This window comes from Empidonax traillii, unplaced genomic scaffold (assembly GCF_003031625.1).
Source record: "Empidonax traillii isolate 1590-97213 ecotype Southwest subspecies unplaced genomic scaffold, ASM303162v1 scaffold378:size984864, whole genome shotgun sequence".
NCBI classification, from domain to species: domain Eukaryota; kingdom Metazoa; phylum Chordata; class Aves; order Passeriformes; family Tyrannidae; genus Empidonax; species Empidonax traillii.
Genome location: NW_020955571.1, coordinates 715,247 through 735,044, shown reverse-complemented (window position 1 = coordinate 735,044; position 19,798 = coordinate 715,247). Strand labels below are relative to the sequence as shown.

The 19,798-nt window shown below is 38.4% G+C and overlaps 1 protein-coding gene across 3 annotated transcripts in view; it reads left to right on the top strand.

Moving 5' to 3' along the window:
* ZNF704 (zinc finger protein 704) overlaps positions 1-19,798 on the top strand; it is an 86,907-nt gene that overhangs the window by 14,209 nt on the left and 52,900 nt on the right. For all 3 annotated transcript variants that reach the window (XM_027893067.1, XM_027893066.1, XM_027893068.1), the window contains exon 2: positions 4,626-4,873. In XM_027893067.1, the coding sequence (XP_027748868.1) occupies positions 4,626-4,873 (248 nt within the window). The remainder of the gene's footprint in view (positions 1-4,625; positions 4,874-19,798) is intronic.

Genomic DNA, 19,798 nt, shown 5'->3' with positions numbered 1-19,798 from the left:
GCCCTGGGCAGCTGCCTTCTTCTGCCTGTGTGCTTCTGTCACATCCAGTACCCACTGCCGACTCCTCATCGGGAAATCAGCCCCTGAGTTGTTTGTAAAACAGTCAGCAAAGTAGGCATGGTATGTGGCGTGGCAATTCTTTCACTAGTTTACTGTATTACCCTCTGTCCGTGTAAACCATTACAAAGCCTTTTAAAAATTAGGTTTCTGCTCCTGGTGTGCCCACCTGAGTCCACAGGTACTGCACCAAAAAAAAAAGGAAAGAACATATGTGGGAGTCAGTTTTCCCATTTGAAGATGCATTTCTATACAGTTGGGCCACATAGAGGGCTAATATTCTTGGGAGTTTAATACTTTCCATTGTATAAGAAACACAGACATCTCAATGCCTGTTAAAGGTTAGGGAACTGTTTGAAAATAACCTACTTCAGTTTTTAAGCAGTAATGCACCATAAGCAAGAGAAGATGATAAAGTCCCATCAGGTGGTACTCAAGGGATGACATACATAGGCTGTCAAATCTAAGTCTCCATGTTTGCATATAAATGTGATAGGTCTATTTACTGTAATGTTTGCTGCTCCTTTGAATAGGCAATGCAGTGACTGAGTTATCTGTTTGATCAATAATTGTTTTTGCTGTTCATGGCAAAATCCAAGCTGAAATTTAAGTGAAATTGGTGAAGACTGAAGTTTGACTGCAATGTCAGCATCTTATCGGGACATGCTTTTGGGCATGGCAAAAATTGTCTGCGGATAAGTTAGGACCTAAACTACTGAAAAATTGCAACCTGTACATCCTTTGTAAAGAATAAGGAAAAATTTCTTAAAATTCCTCAAAGTTTGTATCAGTGTCAATCATGCTCATTTAGAGCAGGACTTACATTGTAACACATGGTCTTGATTGGGGCATGTGGAGTTCAGAACTAGCAATTTGGTTATGACAAGATACCACCAAATAAAATTTGTATAGGCAGTTTAAGATGATTTTTCCAATGAAAAATTATTAATATATTTCTGAAGATAGTAACTGTGGTAATCATTTAGCTGTCACATAGAGTATTAAATTTTGTCATTTAATAATAATGAAGCAAGCAAGAATGTAACTTAAAAATAAAACCCTCAATCTAAATATATACCATTGTCTTGACAACTTCAAAACACAAATGGAAAGGCTTTTGTAATAAAGTTTTTAGAAACCAGTGCAAGAGGTGGCTTTCAGGTTTTGCAGGACGATTACACAAGGAGTAAAGGCACATCAGACTCCAGCTCCAGCACTGCCCCGTGCACGAGCTCCAGCGCGGAAGGCACAGGCAATACTGAGCTGCCGCTTCCAAGTGGTGGCGTAACTAAAGTTTCTCTTGCCCAGTCGTGGTGGAAGTTGTCAAAGTAAGGTGAGGGTAACTGCAGAGAGAAACAAAACCAGTCTTTAAAATTTGCTGGTGGTTTATAACTCCCATATCTGTGACTGAACTTCCTAGTGATGTTGGTTGCCCCAGGCCAGGTTGCAAAGGACTCAGTTGAAAATAAACTGAAGGTTGCAAATGGCTTAAGGGTGGAAATACCTAATGAATTGTATAGAAAACCAACCTATTATAAAGATAATTCATCAAATGTGTGAAAAAGACCTAAGTTTTTATCAGCAGTTGATACTGGAGGCCATAAGGTGGCAATTCCAGAGGTATGATGACAAGAAAATCCAAACCATTTGGGAACAACATAGTTATAAAGTTTGAGAACAGCAAAGGAGAGAGAATTGTGGAGTACTGTAAGTAAACTGAAATAAACTGGTGTTACATAACTGGTGTTACAGTGGTAATATCTGTCTGTCTGTGAGACAGGTTGTCTGCTTGGGCTAGACCTTCCACAAAATTCTTGCCGAAACACTGTGGACTTAAAGGGCCACCACAAGCCTCAAAGAGGTTAAAAGAATATGAAGGACCTATGGGAAAAAAAAAAAGTTGCTGATAAGATAGGACAGTCAGTTTATCTGGAAAAATATATTGGAAATTTTCTGTGTTAATCTCAGAACTGTGAGAGCTTGAAATCAAAGGGGTCCTGGTTGTTAATCAGTGTGTTTGCCAGAAAGTGAGGAACCTGATCATTCACGGGACTCAGCGCTCCCCACATCAGTGGCTGCTTGTGTAGGTGGTTGTATTTTTGGCAGAAGACCTCCTGTACCCTTCCAGACAGGGCAGGTCTCTCAGGTGGAAATGGCTTCCATAGACATGGATGAATTAAAATAGAAAAACTGCCTGTGGAGCAGGAGGAGGCTACTGCAGAGTGCCCACTAAGGGAAACTCTTGGCTTTCTCTCATGATCATCTGCTTCTAAAGCAGAAAAGATTCTTTATATGCAGTCACTCTCAAGGGAAAGTTCAGAAAGAGGTTAATATTTCCAAACATCTGTTGAAAACTGAAGGAAAGGAAGAGAGTTAGTCTAAGCAATGGATTTGATCTTCTGCTGTTTCTGGCCATTTAGCCCAAGAATCCAAACACCTTGGCAGCAGCTCTGCAACTTTAGCATTTGCTTCAGTGGTTTTTGTCTTTCCTCACTTCCATATGCCTGCATGGGGCCAGCTATTAATTAGGGCACATTGACATATGGAAACTAAGGTGTTGTTTGAATGTGTTTGAACTGGATGTGGATACAACTGATATATAAGAACAGATTATTTGGTATCACAGTTCAAATATTCTGCTATTTATGTTTTAGGCTTTAGCTGTAGTCTGAGCCTGTAACTTTCTGTCCTCACTATGAGGTCTGTAAAGAAAACTCAGTAATGTATGACACAACGTGTTTGCTGAAATTGAGTACAATATTACAGTTTTATAAATTGAAGACACTTACAGGGTTGGATCTTGGAACTCAGATATTTTTAGGTTTTTTTTTTACTTTAGGACATCACTATTACATCAGTTTTCTGGAAAATTGAAGGCATCTCCATATCTATTAAGATTTTCAGACTTTGAGAAGAGGGCTTATTGTGAATCTAAGAAGTTTTTAAAAAATAAATCAGAATTAAATTTATCTTATTTATATGCCTTCTCTTAATTCTGTAGGATCACATGCTGACTGTTTTGTCTTCCAGACAGATTTTCCCAGTAATGTGTCATCTGTTTGTGTGTGGAGAAGTCTAAAGTGACTAATTCTTTCTACTATTTACATTCATAAAGTAACAATTCTTGTTTTGTGCTTGAAGAAACTGCTAAAAGCCCTTCAGTGGAAGCACTAGAAGCAATTAAATTATCAGTCCTAAATATATTTATGCATTAGTGATTCAATATGCTTTCCCGAACACGACAAAATTACCTTGGCAAGAATGTCTTTCCTGTGAACTTAAAATTGTTTTCACCATTTTTATACCTGCCAGGGTTTGAAATCTATGAATAGAGAGATTTGTGGAGGAAGAAGTATATCTTTATGCATAAATATATACATAGGGACATTGAATAATTTTTTTGGATGATGAAAAGGAGGAATAAAGGGGAAGATTTGACACAGGAGTTTCAGGTTATTGATGCTGTTACTATATGAGGCAACACAGCATGGATATCTCCACTGTAAAGATCAGCAATAATTTACAAATATTTAAAAATTCAGTTTGCCCATCCTAGAAGGTGCCTAGATTTGTCTGAGATAGCGTTTGTGGCACTACTTGCATGGAAGTGACTGTGTTCAAGGTGGGCCATTATGTAGGGCTGTATTTTTCTTGGCTGTTTGAGTTGGGTAGAGGCATTCTCTGGGGAAGTGTACCAGGCCAGGAAATGGCATTTCAGAGGAAAATCTAGATCCTGGGCTTTGTTTTGCTTGCTGGGAAGATGGAGTGGCTTGGTTCTGAGGGCTTTCCAGGCTTTTCACTGCAGCTCTGCAATAGTTTGCTTTATAAACACCAACACATTATATTCCAGAGAGGTAGTGTATTTGTTAAAATACCTATTTGCTTAGATAGTCTTTGCTTATGGGAAGCAGCAGACCTGAAGATCTGGGAAGTCCTCGTAAGCAGAGAGACAGCCTGACACTGCTCGTGTGTGGGGCTGTGCTCCTTGTTGCTGGACAGGCTCCTTATGGAGATCCTGCTGGTATCACTTGCTCCCCTTTACCTTCTGGCAGCTGAGTTGGATCATAGTAGATTATTTTTCTGCTCCTGAGAAACCCTCATTTACAGATACAGCTGTTAAAGAATCCAGTAAGTGGCTCTGAGAAGTGCTTTAGTTTCTTGGTTTCCTTTTGTATGGATAAATTCTGACTTTTTTCTGGAATTTTAGAAGGGCAGCTACGATTTCCATAGTGATGCAGCACAGATGTGTGTACATTAAAGATATGTTGTATATAATGTGGTTTCCAACATTCTAATTCAGATACTGATTCAAATACCTTTTTCATTTAACATTGAGAGGCAAATGATTGCTTTATCAAATGGACTAGAATTGCTTTTTTGCTGGATAGTCTTCAGCACTGTTGAGAAATTAATGGCAGTGTCTGAATTTATGAAGGGCAAAGAAATGGTATTCACTAATTCAAAGAACTAATTAGAAATAAACGTCTGTGGGTATTGGGTTCCCCCCCCCACACACTACATTTTAGGAGCATTAGAGGAAAATTTAATAATTGCTTTCAATTTTTCAGGCAGCCAACATCAAGCGTGAAATGACCTTCCCTGCATTTCAACAGGAGGATGTAAAAAGTGACATCAGTCAAAAACTGCCAGACCAACAGTTTCTCCTGTTTACCACAAAGGAGGAAGATTTAAAAACAGCAGAGACCAAAAAACTAAATAGAGCTCATGAGTATGAAAAGGAAAACACTCGCTCTGTTTGTCTTCTGGAGCAGAAGCGCAAGGTTGTTTCTTCAAATATTGATGTGCCTCCAGCAAGGTAAGAAGAGTTGGAGGGGTTTTTTTTGTTGTCTTTTCTTTTAAGCTTTTTTTCTGCTTTTTCCATGCCTTTTTTTAAAATGGGATATTAGATGCAAGTTTTGTAAATAGCACTATGAACTACTAAGACTAGTATTCGTGCCCAAGCAGTCCCAAGTCAATCACAACTCCCCTATTTGAGAGATCTGCTAGAAAACTAAAGACGCAAATAGCAGAAACTGAGACCATCTGCAGAGTAGGACTCTGTATTTCTTCTTTACTGTTTTTGCTTTTAGAACATGCTGTAGCTGAGGTACTTGCAGAAGAGGATGTATCTTATGAGGTTGTTAACCCAGGTTCACCCTGAGAAGTAATCTTCTATATTAGACACAGAAGCATCTTAATAGCAGTTTATTTTTTAAAATATTTTTACTTTCATACTTGCAAGAATTTATACTCATGGGAATGTGCAGCGCATAGTGAGGATGTGATGTCTTGTGTTCTGTTATATCCCTCTATGGTTATACATCTGGGTCATAATCTGGTCTAGGAAATGGGTTCATAGAAAACTGTGGTGAGGAAAGACCAGTGCAGGGAAATCAAATTTATACAAAAGGGGGATTTTTTTTTATTACTTTTTAATTCCTTTAAATTCTTAATTAATTATTTGAGGATTTGTTGCAAATGCACATAAATGCTTGTGTCTTCAGCATTTGCATCTGTGCATTATACTTTTAATTATGAACAATTTATAGTGAATTATTTTGAGAAAAATAATTGTTCTTTAAAATGAGCCTGACATATATCGCAGCAAGAAATTCAAGGTATGTTTGTCTGGATTTTTTTCTTCCTCATATTTAAGCAGAATAGTAGTAAGAGAGAAGGATAATCTGGAGAAACTGAGAATTTAATACTGGCTAGTGATTTAAAGAGAAGGCCCTTCAGAAATACTGAGTCTAGAACCTTGAACTTCTTGGAAGGACATTACTGCTTTGAAAGAGAAAGGGAATGACTCCTCTAGGAAATGCTGAACATTAATATAAAAGAAACATATTCAGTAGTGCTGAACAGAATCTTTTCTATCATTGGTGAAAAACTGACAATAAATTGGATAATCTGCGTTGCAAGACAAGTGCTGCTTCTTTTTTTTGTTCATGATTTCATGTTGGCATCAGTCTTTCTGCAGAGATTTTTCTTAACCAGGTCAAGAAAAAAGGTACAAATTTCACTTGCATATAATATTCAGTGAAAGGCTTCTTGAGTTTATAGTGCCACTTAAAAAATTTATAGTCAGAATGAATGTTGAATTGTTTTTCGGTTTGTTTGCTTTCTGAAAACCAAAACAAATAAGCAGATTCTGCCATATCATCCAGACCAGAATGACTCCTGTTTTCCTCTGGCTTTCATAGATGACACTTGCGAAAAACACAAGAGTTCATGAATGTTTTGGCAAGATTTTTTCCCCCATAAAAATCTAGTAAAAAGCTATGCATTAAAACCATGAAAATATTAGGATGCTTATTTGAGATTTTCCCCATTAATCAACCGCGTAATGTCTGAGTGCCTGTGTGTCTCAAAGCAAATAGGATCACCACAAAATTTAGGTCAGGAGGGACCTCAGAAAGTCACCCAGGCCAACCTCCTACTCAAACCATATGTTAGCATTTCCATTTAACAATTCAGACAGATAAAGTACAAGATTTAAGTGTATTTTTGTATGACTTCATGCAGATAATCCACTTGAAGTAGTAGTCGAGCTCTCGTTTTCCATAGCTGCAAGATCATCCTTCCTTGGAGGGATGGATATTTTTTCCTGAATGAGCTGGAAAAGAGGATGAATAAATATCTTTAATGCCTTCTTAAGGCTAATTGTTACACCAGTTGTGAGCACAGGCTGCTTTAGATGGTAGGATATAAGTTCATTTGCAAAGGTGTCTTTTAAAGTTGTTCTTTGTTTCTGTATTTTGTTTGGAACAGAAAAATTACCATATTATGTTGTTGCATGTTTTCAGACATGCAAGTTGAGCTCCTGCATTAGCAGAATTAGAGAATGAAATAGAAAACAAACTTAGTCTAAATTCAATAGCATAATAAACATTTTGGTCATTCTTGCTATATTTTTGCAGACAAGGTCAAGCTTTTCTTTTACTCTGAGGTGAATTACTGAACCATTTATCCATAACAGACAGGAAGAACACTTAAACCTTTGCTTGGAGATCTTCCTAAATATTTGTTGTTGTAATGAAGGGAGTGCTCGGTTTCTCTTCCTGTGCAGCACAGTTTGATCTCTAAATCGCATTCCCCAAGAAGAGTCCATGCAGTTGAAATTCTCCTTCCTTCCTTCCAGTCTTCTGTGTAGGACTGTGCTGATAGAGTTTTGTGTTCTTCAGAGGTGAATTCCTCCTCCCTTTGCCTCGTGGCTGGAGTTGTTGGGTTGACTGTCCTCTCCTCTGGTGGGAACATCCATCTGCCTTTGCAGATTGGTCACACCCAGTTGTGGAAGATCATCTTGTATTAATCAGATAATGTTTAAAAAGTGTGGGAGAAATAAGGACTTTAATACAGTCTTCAGTTTCTTACTGCTACATACACCATCTTTAAAAAAAAAAAAAAATCAGCTATTATTTTGAAATAGGAAATTCTATAAAAATGAAACTTGCTACTTGTTTTGTTTTAAAACCCTAGTGGAGCTGAGGGGCTTACCCTTTCACTTCTTATACTGAAGTAAAGGGTAACATTAAATTTTACAGTATCCCACTAAACCCAAGACAATATTTAAGTGATTTTGAGACAGAAGTATACCAAACTGCAGATTCCTTATTAACGTGGGCATATGAGTATCTCCAAAAGAGCTCTGAAAAGTATTTGCAAAAGTAGCTGGAAAGAGCATGGATAAACATGCTTCACTTTGACCACAAAATGAAACAAAGCCCATCCCTTCTTATCTGTTTTTAAGGGTCTCAGTGGATAAGAATGGAAATCTTCGTGAGGCACTGCATCTAAAATAACTAACAGTTCAGAAAACACCAGCAGAATAAATGTCTATTTGAGGCATTTGGTTGCCAGGCTTTCATTATTGCTTATAGACTCTGAAATTTTAGAAATGTGAAAATATCTTAGCTCAGTCCTAGTGTTTTAGGTGAATGGTAGTCAGGTGTGCTGAAAATACAGGAGATGGAACTGTAGAATATGTGGCACACCTTCTACATGTGCCACATCAGTCTGATGTGCACATGCAGGAGGACAGGAAACCATTGGAAACAAAGGACACTTTCGAGTTTTGGCTTATAATGATATCTGGAGAGAAAGGATAGATCCTCACTATTTAATAGCTCAACAGTTATGCACTTACCTGAAGCCTGGGAGATGTGGGTTCAGGTTCTTCTGCTGTTATATTTGGAAGAAGGACCTGAACTGGCGTCTCTGCTGCACAGTGGAGATGTTTCACCATTGAAATGGTGACATATTCAGGTGCTTCATAGGGCAGCTCTTTAACATAATAGTGTCAGGCTAAGTTCAGCAGACCTGAAATAAATATTTTATTGCATGCAGGAGAATTTTAAGATTGAAATTAAATTACATTTTTTAAGTTCGTTATTTATATTTTCTGTTTCATCTTGCAAAAATACGATGGACCTTTCTCTATATGTTAGGTGCTCTGCTGGAAGTATCTTTTAGATTAAAACAGGAGGAGACTGTGACTTTTTCTTAATGATTTTTATGTTTGGAATGCAAAAATGAAATGAGAGGTTAACAGCATTAAGTCTTTTCCCTTTTTATATTTCTTCATTTGGTCATTTTGAACAAAATTTATACGAGCTAAATAGCTTTCCTGCTTCTGAAACTTTGATAAGCATAAATGAAACCGTTCAGCTTGAGTAAATGAATTGATATAATAAGGAAATTTGAATTCCTTACTTTCCCTTTAAAGTGTAAATTTATTGGTGGTTTTGATGCATAAAGGACTGCAGTCTTGGAGAAAGGGGTCTGACCACTCAACTGTGAACTGCAATTATCTCTGAGAATTGAGATGTTATCTGTAGAACAGAGGAAAATATGCTTTAGGTTGACCTCCAGTTCAAACAGGAGCGATCAAACACAGCCAGATCCATGGATCTGGGTAGTGAAAGGTCTTTTTGTAAAGAGACAGTGGTGTCACTGAGGGACTATTCGTGGGCAGAAACAAGCCCAGGTCAGCTGGTTCAGGCAGCTACATCGGTAGAGGTCAGATACAATCAGAGATGATGTCCCCCGTAGGCAGCGGTGTGGAAGTTAACAGAGCCTTCTTGCTTATTTGTATTTTCACCAGTTACTTACCATCATGCAGACTTAGTCCCAAAGAAAGTCAAAAAGAAAGATATAGAAAAAGCCTGGACTGCTGATACAGGGCATGTGAGCTTGTGAGTAGAGGCGCAGTGCAGGCCAGGTACGCAGGGAATGACTTCTGCATCTTGGAGGAATGAGGAGGGAAGAGTGAGCAATGGAGAACAAGACATGAAATTACCTTTTTTTAAGTAAAATGTAGGAATAAATGTCTGGAAAAAATGATTGAGTTAAAGGATCCTTAAGACAGAAGTGTTTTGATGAGTGGCACTTGGAGAACCTTCAAAAACTTAAATGCATTAGTGTCATAAGTGGTGTCCTTTGGGTGTCCCAGAAAGAACTAGGCAGGCGTCATTCCTACCCCTCTAATGGGTGGGAATGTTTGAATAGTTTTGCTTTTGTTAAGCTTTTGCTAGATGACCTCAAAATATTGTGGAATTTGTATTACCATATCACATCATTCTTCTTTTCCCCAGTCCTACTGTACACTGTTGTCTCTGAAAAAAAGAACAAAAGATAAACTTTCTGTCTTTTTCTACATTGTTTGTGCTCTTAAATGACAAGCCAAAGCTAAAGCTCAGCTGCTTAAGCACTTCCTTTTATATTGTTAAAATAATTATTGCACTTAAAACCTATTTTTTGTGCTCTTCTGGTTCACTGTTATTAAGAAGCGACATTTGCCATGAGAATATGTTGGATTTTACTATCTTCAGTTGCTTCTACATTAAAAAAGCTGCTCAATTACTGCAAAAATAATTTTTATTCATGTACCCATATTTTATCTACTGATTAGTTTCTAATTGAATGAAGAATATGTTAAAATAATTGAAATAATCTCTAGGAATTCTCTCTGACATTGCCTCTTTAGACCTTCTAGAATAGCTACAGAAAGTTGGGGCAAAATTAATTGCTGCCGCGTTTTCTGACCATCATCATAAAGAAATAGTACAGACAGTGCTGTATTTTCATCCCTAAATGATTTTCTTGCCCCTTCTCTTCAGGAACATGGCTCTGGGCAACCATCTGATTAGAGAGTGTGTTGTTGATCCATAAGGCCTCTGGGCATGATTGATTATGCATCATGCATTCCCGTGGAAACATTTACATATTTTCTTAGCCAGAAATCTCCAGGAGCCTGACTCCAAGATCAAAAACAGTATCTGCTTAACTATGATAACCTCACTAGGAGGACTTCCCAATCTGCTTGCAGAGGGAAGAGCCTGATGATGAAGTTGTGCTTTTCTCTTTATCCAGAGGTGGTGCTTTTTTCAGAGATTGTCTTCTATTATTCTTCTCTTCTGTTTTAGTTCATTTGGGGCAGCTTCTTTCCTGTATCTCTCACAATATTTGCAGAGGGGATTGATGGGGCAACTTCAGAGGGCATCAGCTATTTGTTGGCTGCTGAGGCTTTTCAGTCAACCTGGATGAAAACAAGAGGATAAGAAACCAGGCTGTGCTTCAGATTTACTGACTGTAGTAGCTCTGTGAGCTTCTGAGTTCTCTAGTTTTCCTGTTAGCCCAAGAGCACTTCATTGAGATGTGAGGTTTTCTTTGGGTTTTTTCACCATCCTATGGGCTGGGTACTCCTGTTGCTTAAATTTCATTTTCTCTATGCCCATTTTATTTAGAAACTTGATTGTTTGGTTGTTTTTCTGTACTGAAAATTACTTGCAGAGTCATTCCCATATTTCAGGACTTCTGTAAAAGTGCTGATAGTTGGCAATACCATGCATTTGAAAGCAGCTTCTCAGAATACCCACACCAGCTAATTATTGAAGTAGTAAATTGTTGCTTTGTTTTGCTAGACTTCTTTAGTTAAATATGTGTGCAGCTTGATTGAATTTCACCCAAGCAGTCATTAGAGCTTGATTATGTTTAATATTGATGGTAAACTACCATCATGGTCTGCTACAAAAAGGTGTGGTGTATTCTAGGATTTTAATGGGAAGAAGAGTCTCATCCAAAGAGCAATCAGAGAATCAGTCTGTTAGCACATTTTGGAATAAAAACCTATTTCTTGATGCTATTTTCTTTGCATTCTAGAAGGACTGTATGCATCCTTTTAACTCTAGATGCCTTTCGTCTGCCTGCAGCAGGCAAAAGCAGTGTAGCAGAAACTTCATTGAAAACTGTAGATTAAATTGCAAATAAAAACTCTGCAGGTAGTTACTGCAGAGCCAAACCGTAGCTCCAGAATTCACCTTGCTTATTTTGCTGGAAGGCATCTTCCAGGTTACTGGCCTGGTTGTGCATAGTGTTTGTTGCTATGATAGCTGAACCAACTTCTCATGATGTTGAGAGAGATGACAGCATTCCTGACAGCTTGCAAACTGTTGGAAACTCACCTTTCAAGTGGTGAGATGGATCAAGTCTCAAAAGTGCTGGGAAACATGGTAAGGCTGTCCCATTCTAGGGATGGCTGACCACTGGGATGGTTGAGCTTGTGCTTCATAGCTGGGTGATACAGACTCAGGAATTACCATTCAGAAGTCCCCATTGCCAGAGAGCCACAGTAACATGTTGGACAGGACTGTTTGTTGAAAAAGGTGTAACATTCTCAGCTGTAGAAAAATTTACTCTGAAATTGTGCATAATGTATCTTTGGCTTTCAGTGGCCTTTGTCAGTTCTTCCGTTTCTGTCCTTTGTGTTGTGCTGTGTGCAGATCTGAGAGTTTCTCGGTATCTGATATTTGACTGTGTTACTGACATCCCCATGATAGTCAGTCAGTTACAGCTTGTTTATTCTCTCACTGGTCTTAGATACACTGGCTGGCCTACCCATCAGGATTTTGCCAGCACAGAATACTCATTAAAGTGTAAATTTTGGATTAGTTAATGTTACTCTTGAGGTATTTTTTCCCTAGTAACGTTCAAAGTAGCAGGAATACGAAACTCATTAATAAAGCAAAGTGTTTTTGCTGTTCTTGTAATGTTGCATTTCATATGATTCTCACGCAATTTGGTATAATGGCAACTGTGTGATTGTAGTCTTTGAGCCTGTTTTACTTGGTCCTGTGAGATCGGGATGTGATGTAAGAGTGACAGACCTAACAAGAATAAGGATGAAGCTCTCTTCTCATGAAACAGTGACTTTGTGTTTGGTGGGGCTTTTTGTAGAACCTGATCATCACACAGACCTCTTAGTTCATTGTTCCCAGGTTTCCATAGTATTAATGCTAGAGGACCGAACTGCTGGTGCACTTCACACCAGCTGGTGACTTCAGCCATATGGATTTTTGGCCAGTGTTAGTGTCCGTATTTTTAACTGTGGACTTACTACCCAGTGAAAAATCAAATGTGTGAAAATTTGATTGTGCAATTAAGTGTGGCAGTGCTAAGTTGCTCTACTGCCTGACATTGGAGTCCGTATTATTTTAGGTAATTACTATTTTCAAAAGAAGGCTTTGCTTGTGCATGTATACATGTATACATCTATACATGTAAGTAAGTTTCCCATTTCTCTAGGAAATCTCGTATTCAAAGCACTGCTGAGAAAGATCTGTTTTCATCTATTGAAGTGTAACTACTTCTCTTTAAATCTTCCACTGGTAGCCAAGACAAAGGGCTACATAATTTTATCTGCGTGATGGAAGTTGCCAACAGACAGTGATCTCGTTACCAAGCAAATTTCAATGAAATCCTCTAAAGTGGCACAGAGGAAAAATGTGTCCCTAATCTGCAGCAACCATTAGGCGCTGGTTCGTGAAGAGCTGCATTCAGTCAGCACTGCTGCTCTATCTGTTAGCCATTGATGTGAATGCATGGCTTGTTCTCAACTCTTCAGTTCCCTTAAAAAATTGAGTGTAATTTCAAAACACTCTTCAACAGCAGGCAATATTCAATAAGAGTAATTTCTTTGTGGCTTGTGTTAGCTGTGGCACAAAAAAAAATTCCTCTTCAAGTGCCATCTGTGCTGAGAAAAAGAAAAAAGTCAGTGGGTCTGTGGTTTGTAACTTGTGTATCCGTGAAACGTGCAAGAATGGGCTACCGTATATGTGGTTACACAGAATACACACATCATAGCTATGTTCATAGCTATAATTTTATTTAAATGCTATAAAACTAACACATTCTAGTTTGTGCAGTGGTATTCGATGTTATATTGTTGAGGTCAGCAAAGATATGAAGCCTGCCTTTCTGCGAGGAGTTATATCACTGACTGTTGTTTGTAAAATATTTTCAGAAGTTTTTCTTTTAATTCCGTTAGTATCATCTGAATGAAAACATTAATTTTGCACATTTTGAAAAAAGGAGGTAGAAAGTGTGACTTTTCTCCATGTATAGTAATATGCTTGTGTAGTGGGAGTTGTGTTTGTATCCCTAAGAAAACTATGCTATAGTGAAACTCATATAACCTTGTATTTTTCTTGTGGTATGTAAGCTCTACAACCGGTTTCTATAGATGAAAGGCTATTTTAAGGTGTGTTTTATTAATAGCTGTAAGAAATATTTTCTAATCTCTAGTATATGGTAATTTATATGCATCAGATACTTTTTTTGCCTATTGCTACTTCAGTTGTTGTAACAATGGGAGCATCGTCAAAGAATGGAACACTGTCTAATCTGCGTGAAACCTCTGCAGGTTTTGGTCATTTGCTAGTGTAGTGGTACTACACTATACTTGGTCATTTGCTAGTGCGGTGGTAGCTAGTCTTTAAAAAAAAAAAACACCTGTGATTTTGTTACTGAAGCAGCACTTGGTAACTTGGTATTGTACCCCATATATACTACATATGAGTTGCAGCATGGCTTTTGTTCCCTGTGGAAAGCCTAGTTCCAAACCTGGATGAACAGCTGGTTTTTGGAAGTTTGCAAGAGTTAACCTGATTATAGTTTTCTCAAACCAACAATAAAAAATAGTTTTTTGTCGTTCAGGTGTGCTAGTTGAGCTCAATACACAGGAAGCTTTGCAGTTTTGCATGGGTCTGTATTTTAAATTCTACCACAAGAATTGCTGCGGGTGACCTGATACTGTATTTGACAAGTGACCTCGGGCCATTTGTGCTTGGTACCCAGTGAACAGAATTGAGGTAGTAGCATCTTCAGTAGTAGCATCTTCAGAGGACAAGGAGGAAGCTGTGTGTAAAATATGAAGTTCTGCTGTTAGTTGTGCCAGCAGAGAAAGTACACCCCCAAGTACCTCGCTCTTCCATCCGTAGAGTAAAAAATAACACATTTTACTAAAAATAACATTACCAAGCAAATGTATCTTTACACTTTGCATAGAACCAATGTTTAGAAACATTTGTTCGTTCTCATTTTAGGATAAAACATTCTCTCTTAGGGACTATGTATGTGAAATGGTTTGTTAATAACCACATCTTCAAAACAACCTCCTTGGGGAACTGAGCGAAAAGTATAGAACAGCATTGTCAATATACAGGAGCAGAGTGTTGTCCATCTTTCTCTCTAGGACCCTGTCAGAAGCCCCTGGGACACCTGAGCTGTGTTATGGTAATTGTTTTCTGCAGCATCAACACTGGCATACTGCACTGAGGCTGCTACTATGTTGACACATGTATTTCTTTTACAGTAATAGCAGTATTCCAGATGGTAAATGGAGTCAACAGGCAATTGATGCTTTTAATAAGTTTTTCTTACATCGTAAGTTGTTGTACCTGTTGCTCACATTTGATCCTAATTGGATTTGTTTTGTTACTCAAAACTTAACATCGTGGCTGTTTATTTGAGGAAGAACAGAGGGTGATATTTCCACCAGTAGACATACTGTCATTATCGTCAGCTTTACAATGAAGTTAAGCCTGTGTTTCGGTAATGCTTTCTCCAGGAAAACCTCCATTAAAATACTTGGTAGTCTTTTACCTAATTTTGCAGGTGAAGGACATTCATCCTGTACTGTGCTCCCAAACTTGTGCTTCCTGGTGTGTCTGCCTGCTTTCCCCCTTCTCCTTAATTTGAATCATCTCTTTTGTTTTCACTGTGTATGTCCAATTGGTTCCTCCCTTTAAGCTGAGGCAGGCAGTGAAATGAGCTGTAAGAAAAGGTATTTAGTATTTTCCTATGTTCACACACACAGTGCCATGTACTGCACTGTGCACCTGACAGCTTGGTGTGAGGAGACTCTTTACCTGGCTGGGAGAGGAGGGAAAGGATGATGAAGAGGGTGTGCTGGGCCTATTTTTATATTTATTTCTAATGAGAAGGGAGTGTGAAAAAAAAAAGGGTTTATGTCACTTCCTCATAGGTCTGTGCTGATGATTTAGAAAGAATATTTTAGCTGCTATTTCCTAGCTTGTTAATTCCTGAGAACTGTGTCCTGGAGTCATGCACCTGTGTCATTGTCCTCTTGGACTAAATGATTTATCCTCCTCTCTCCAAATACCAAGGCTATTAGTATGGGGCGTGGTCATGGTATCTCTTGCTTCTCACTGTTGGTTAATTTATTTTACATAATGGTAGTTACTTTTATAGGGTGCACTGGGCCCTTGGCTCCAAGATTACAGATGAGTAGTTCTCACACTAAGTGCAGAGTAGCTATTAAATAATATGTTCATGGATGTATGCATACATATATATATATAAGTGGAAGGTAAGCTGTGTGTTTGATCACATACTTGTGTGCTCATCTGTTATATCTTGAGAAATGTCTTGCTGATATTTAACCTTTATAAACTAATGTTTCTACTTCTACCTAGCTAGAGTACTTTTAAGTCAGAGGAATGATAACAGCAATAGTAAAAATCTAATTGATGTTGAAAGCCCTTTAAAATATGTCACATAAAAAGGCTTGTGGTTACACTGATTTGTATTTTGTGGTATATATTTTATGATGATGTTGACAGAAATTTAAAGTATTGCAAAGGAAGATACATGAGTCTTCTCTTGCTAATCTCTGAAGGAATTATGTGCAGAGTAATGCACAATTTTGTCACTTTATTGTGTTCTGATCTAAATTAGAAGCTTGAAGAGAGAATCTACATTGAATGTATAATACTGGTCTTACTCAGCTAGATATGCATTACACTTATAATAAATCATTAACAATAAAGCAGCGCAAAACCAAGCTTTCACATCTTAAATTAAGACATAATGAACATGGCTTGTATTGGTCCTACAGATAGAAGCTTTGAATTACATTATGCAGCAAATGTTCTTAGTTATCTTTGGTGGTTTCTTTTTTTTCCCTTGGGATTTTTTTTTTGTTTGGCAACCTGTTGTGCTGACATCCAAACTGTTCACAGTGTTGAGTTTGCCTGTCATTATTGTGGCAGAGGAATATGAGAGGCAGCAATCTGCAGTGGGGAGTTGGATTTATGAGCAGGGAAAAATATAGTTGCTGTTAAAGAAACCATTAGGGCTCAGCAGATGTCCCACCTACCAGTGCTGCCTGGCACGGCCATGGCTTCCTTCTGTGGGACAAGGAGTGAGGTCTCAGCAGTTGCTGCCCCTCAGTCATGGTTGCAGCTAAGCCTCCACAGCAGGAGATGTTGGCCTCATTTCACCAGTGAAATCCCCCTGAGATGGAGGGGACTGCTTGGGTACAACTGAGGAGACCCTGGCTCCTAGGCAGGTTTTATTGTATATACCTGGTAAAATGCAATCCTCGTAAAGGAACTTCAGTTGATCGCAGTACTTCAGTGCCATCGGTGCCTTTTAAAGTGCTGCTGGCTTTGTTGTATTTGCCTCTCGGTGGTCCTAGAAGTATGGTTTACTTAATTGCTATCAAATATGCCAGAAACAGGAAATACAGAAGATAAAATCTTCAGTCATACTTCAAAACTGAAAACAAGCTCTCCCTCTGTTCATCCCTATATCAGAGGGCAAATACTAAGCCATTCTGTGTGTTTCTGCCTTTCTTACCTACATTTTAAACCTAAAGCTTGTCTGAGCTAAGTGTATCCCTTGATGCCATGAGAACATACAAAAGCATCTGGCCTAGAGTGCCCTCCTGCTTTGTAAAATCTGTTGACTCACTGTGCTCTACAACCTCCCACCTATCGCTGTGTATTCTCTTCCTCCTGATTGTTCTCCCCAGGTTCCTTCCATGGGAATGCCCCTCCTCTAGCCATCCCTTAAGAACACCAGCGACTCTCCAAACCTGCCTTCTTTTGAATACTTTATATTTTTCACAGTTGGACTTCTAAAACATTACCTTCAGTTCCAGTGAGGAAAATATTTTTCTTCCTCTCCAAAGGATATACCTCAAATCTCCTCATGCTTATGTGATGTATTCTATAAACAGTGTATGGGATAAATGGTATTGTGCTGAATTAAGGAATTACATGGTCCTCATATTATCCATTGAGTGTATTTGTGCACCTGGAAAATATCCAGGTAACCTTTGCCTGCCCCTCCACATTGCAAAGGAAGGCTCCCAAGAGCTGTGCAAGCTCATGGAGGGAAGGAAGTAGCTGGGAAAAAGCAAATCTGGCTAACTACATACGTGATCCTAGTTGTCGCTTTTTCACTACTGTTTTTGTGAAATTATCAACATTTGTTATATAAGCTGATCATACCCAATTTTTGTTTGGGGGAAAACAGTGAATAACAGACTGAAGTTCAAAATTTGCTTTGGTTGGTGGGAAGTATATTCATATATGTGAGCTAGCCAAAACTAACAGACTTTAATAAGCAAGGGCAGATGTGTATACATGCTAGGATATGTTTCTACACAACACTAAATCACCAACAGGATAATTAAAATTTGCTGAGTAACACCCGTGGTGAGGCCACAAACAACATACACATTAGTTTCTTTATGTAAGCAGTGAGGGACAAATTGTTTCCAGTTTCTGTAAACAGTACAACCTAAAGAAAACACTAGACTTTGAAGAAGCTTATCTTTCTAACTACAAACAAAGAGAACAAAAAAAAAAAAAAAACAAAGCCACAAAAAACTAGAAATGCCAAACAAAATACCCCAAACCAAGCCCTACAAGCCAAGTGAAAGATAGACAACAAAAAAGCCTGGAGAGGAACCATTATGAACAGATGGATAATTTCCTCTGTTCCCAGACTCGTTTTGTCAGTATATACTTCTAAGTCTAATGAGTTGGTTTTTGTTCACTCTATGCTTAAGCCCAAAACGTGCATAGTTATCTCTAAACCATAACAGGAGCTCTCCATTCTGCCAGTTCTGCACAAACCTTGGTGGGTATCTGTTACGGAAATTCCATTTTACGGGGTTAAAAGGACCTTTGTGCCTCCCAGCTCACAAAACCAGGCCCTTTTTTGGGCTCTCGGAAAATGTTGTTTGTTTTTTAGTAGGGCAGCTACCTCTGGAGGACAAGGACTGGAGATGCCAAGGTGCACATGCACTGGACTGCTCTTGCTGTCATGAAGCAAATTTGCTCTGCTTTCGTACATCTTCCATAGTTGATTTTGACGAAAATGAGGTCTAACCATCATCTACAGTACCCAACTTGCAGAGAAAGGTTGTGGGAATCATGAAAGACATTACGGAAATCTAGGTGGTGATCAGTAAAGATTTTCCTTGAAACATATGTGTATATGTACATACAGTAAATTCTTCATGTTAGAGTTCATCTTGATGGGAAAATCGGTGTGGTGTCATTACTGCAGAGCCTTGCCTTTGTTTATGGGGAGAATTGCTGTGGTTTTAATGGAAAATATTTGAACAGATTTTAACAACCTTAAACTCATACCATGTTCTGTTTAAAAAATATGCTGAATACTACTCCAAACTCTTATCTTTTAGGATGTGCATGACTGCATGTTTTATTTCTGGTGTATTGCCAGATTTCCTGTATCATCATTGGTGCCAAGTAATTGCTCATTTATTATACTGGTAGTTTAAATACTGTTGCCTCAGAGACATGTTTAGAAGATATGATAGATAATGGCATAATACGATTTACAGCATTGAAATATTAAAAACATAGGTGGAAAGTCCTCCATGGGTTATATAGGTCTTGCATAATAAGTTGTATTTACCGTTTTTGGTAACTGTCTAATCTGTTCTTAAACATCTTCACCTATTGACAGATTGTCATTTAGGAGGACAGTCAGTTCTAGGGTTTAAATATTTTTACTGTTAGTTAAAACTACAGTTTTTTGCTTTAGTTAAACCCTCCCTCATTGATTTTTGCATGCATTGCATCTTCCCCATACCCCAGTGGGCATGGAGAACAATATAACCCTTTCCTTCTTTTCTTTCTATAACCCTTCCCTTCTTTTCTTCCCCACCATCATTTTACATAGTGGAAGGGACACCTTTTATCATATTTAATATGTATGCTCTTTAATGCAGATTGCATAAATAAAGCTGAAAATTGGCATTCCATGGGTGGATGTCCCATTTCATTTTGGCGTAGATGTTCAGGCTCTGGTATTTTGCTAAGGGCAAGGGATTGAAGCACCCTCCAGGAAACTGGGTGGTCACATTTGGGATAGCTTGGGATGGGAAGGGGATTGAAACACCCTCCAGGAAACTGGAGTGTCACATTGGGATGGCGTGGGATGGGCAGGGGACTGATGCCAGTCAGTAGAGGCACACAGTGGCAGAAACCCTTGAGCATGTTGCAAGCAGGAACCAAAGACGCGTGTGGTTTCTATGTTGTTCACAAAGAATTTGTTGATTGTGCTTTTTAAGCATCTGCATTTTTTGTGGCTTTATTATTATTTTTCCCCCTCTTCCTCTGTT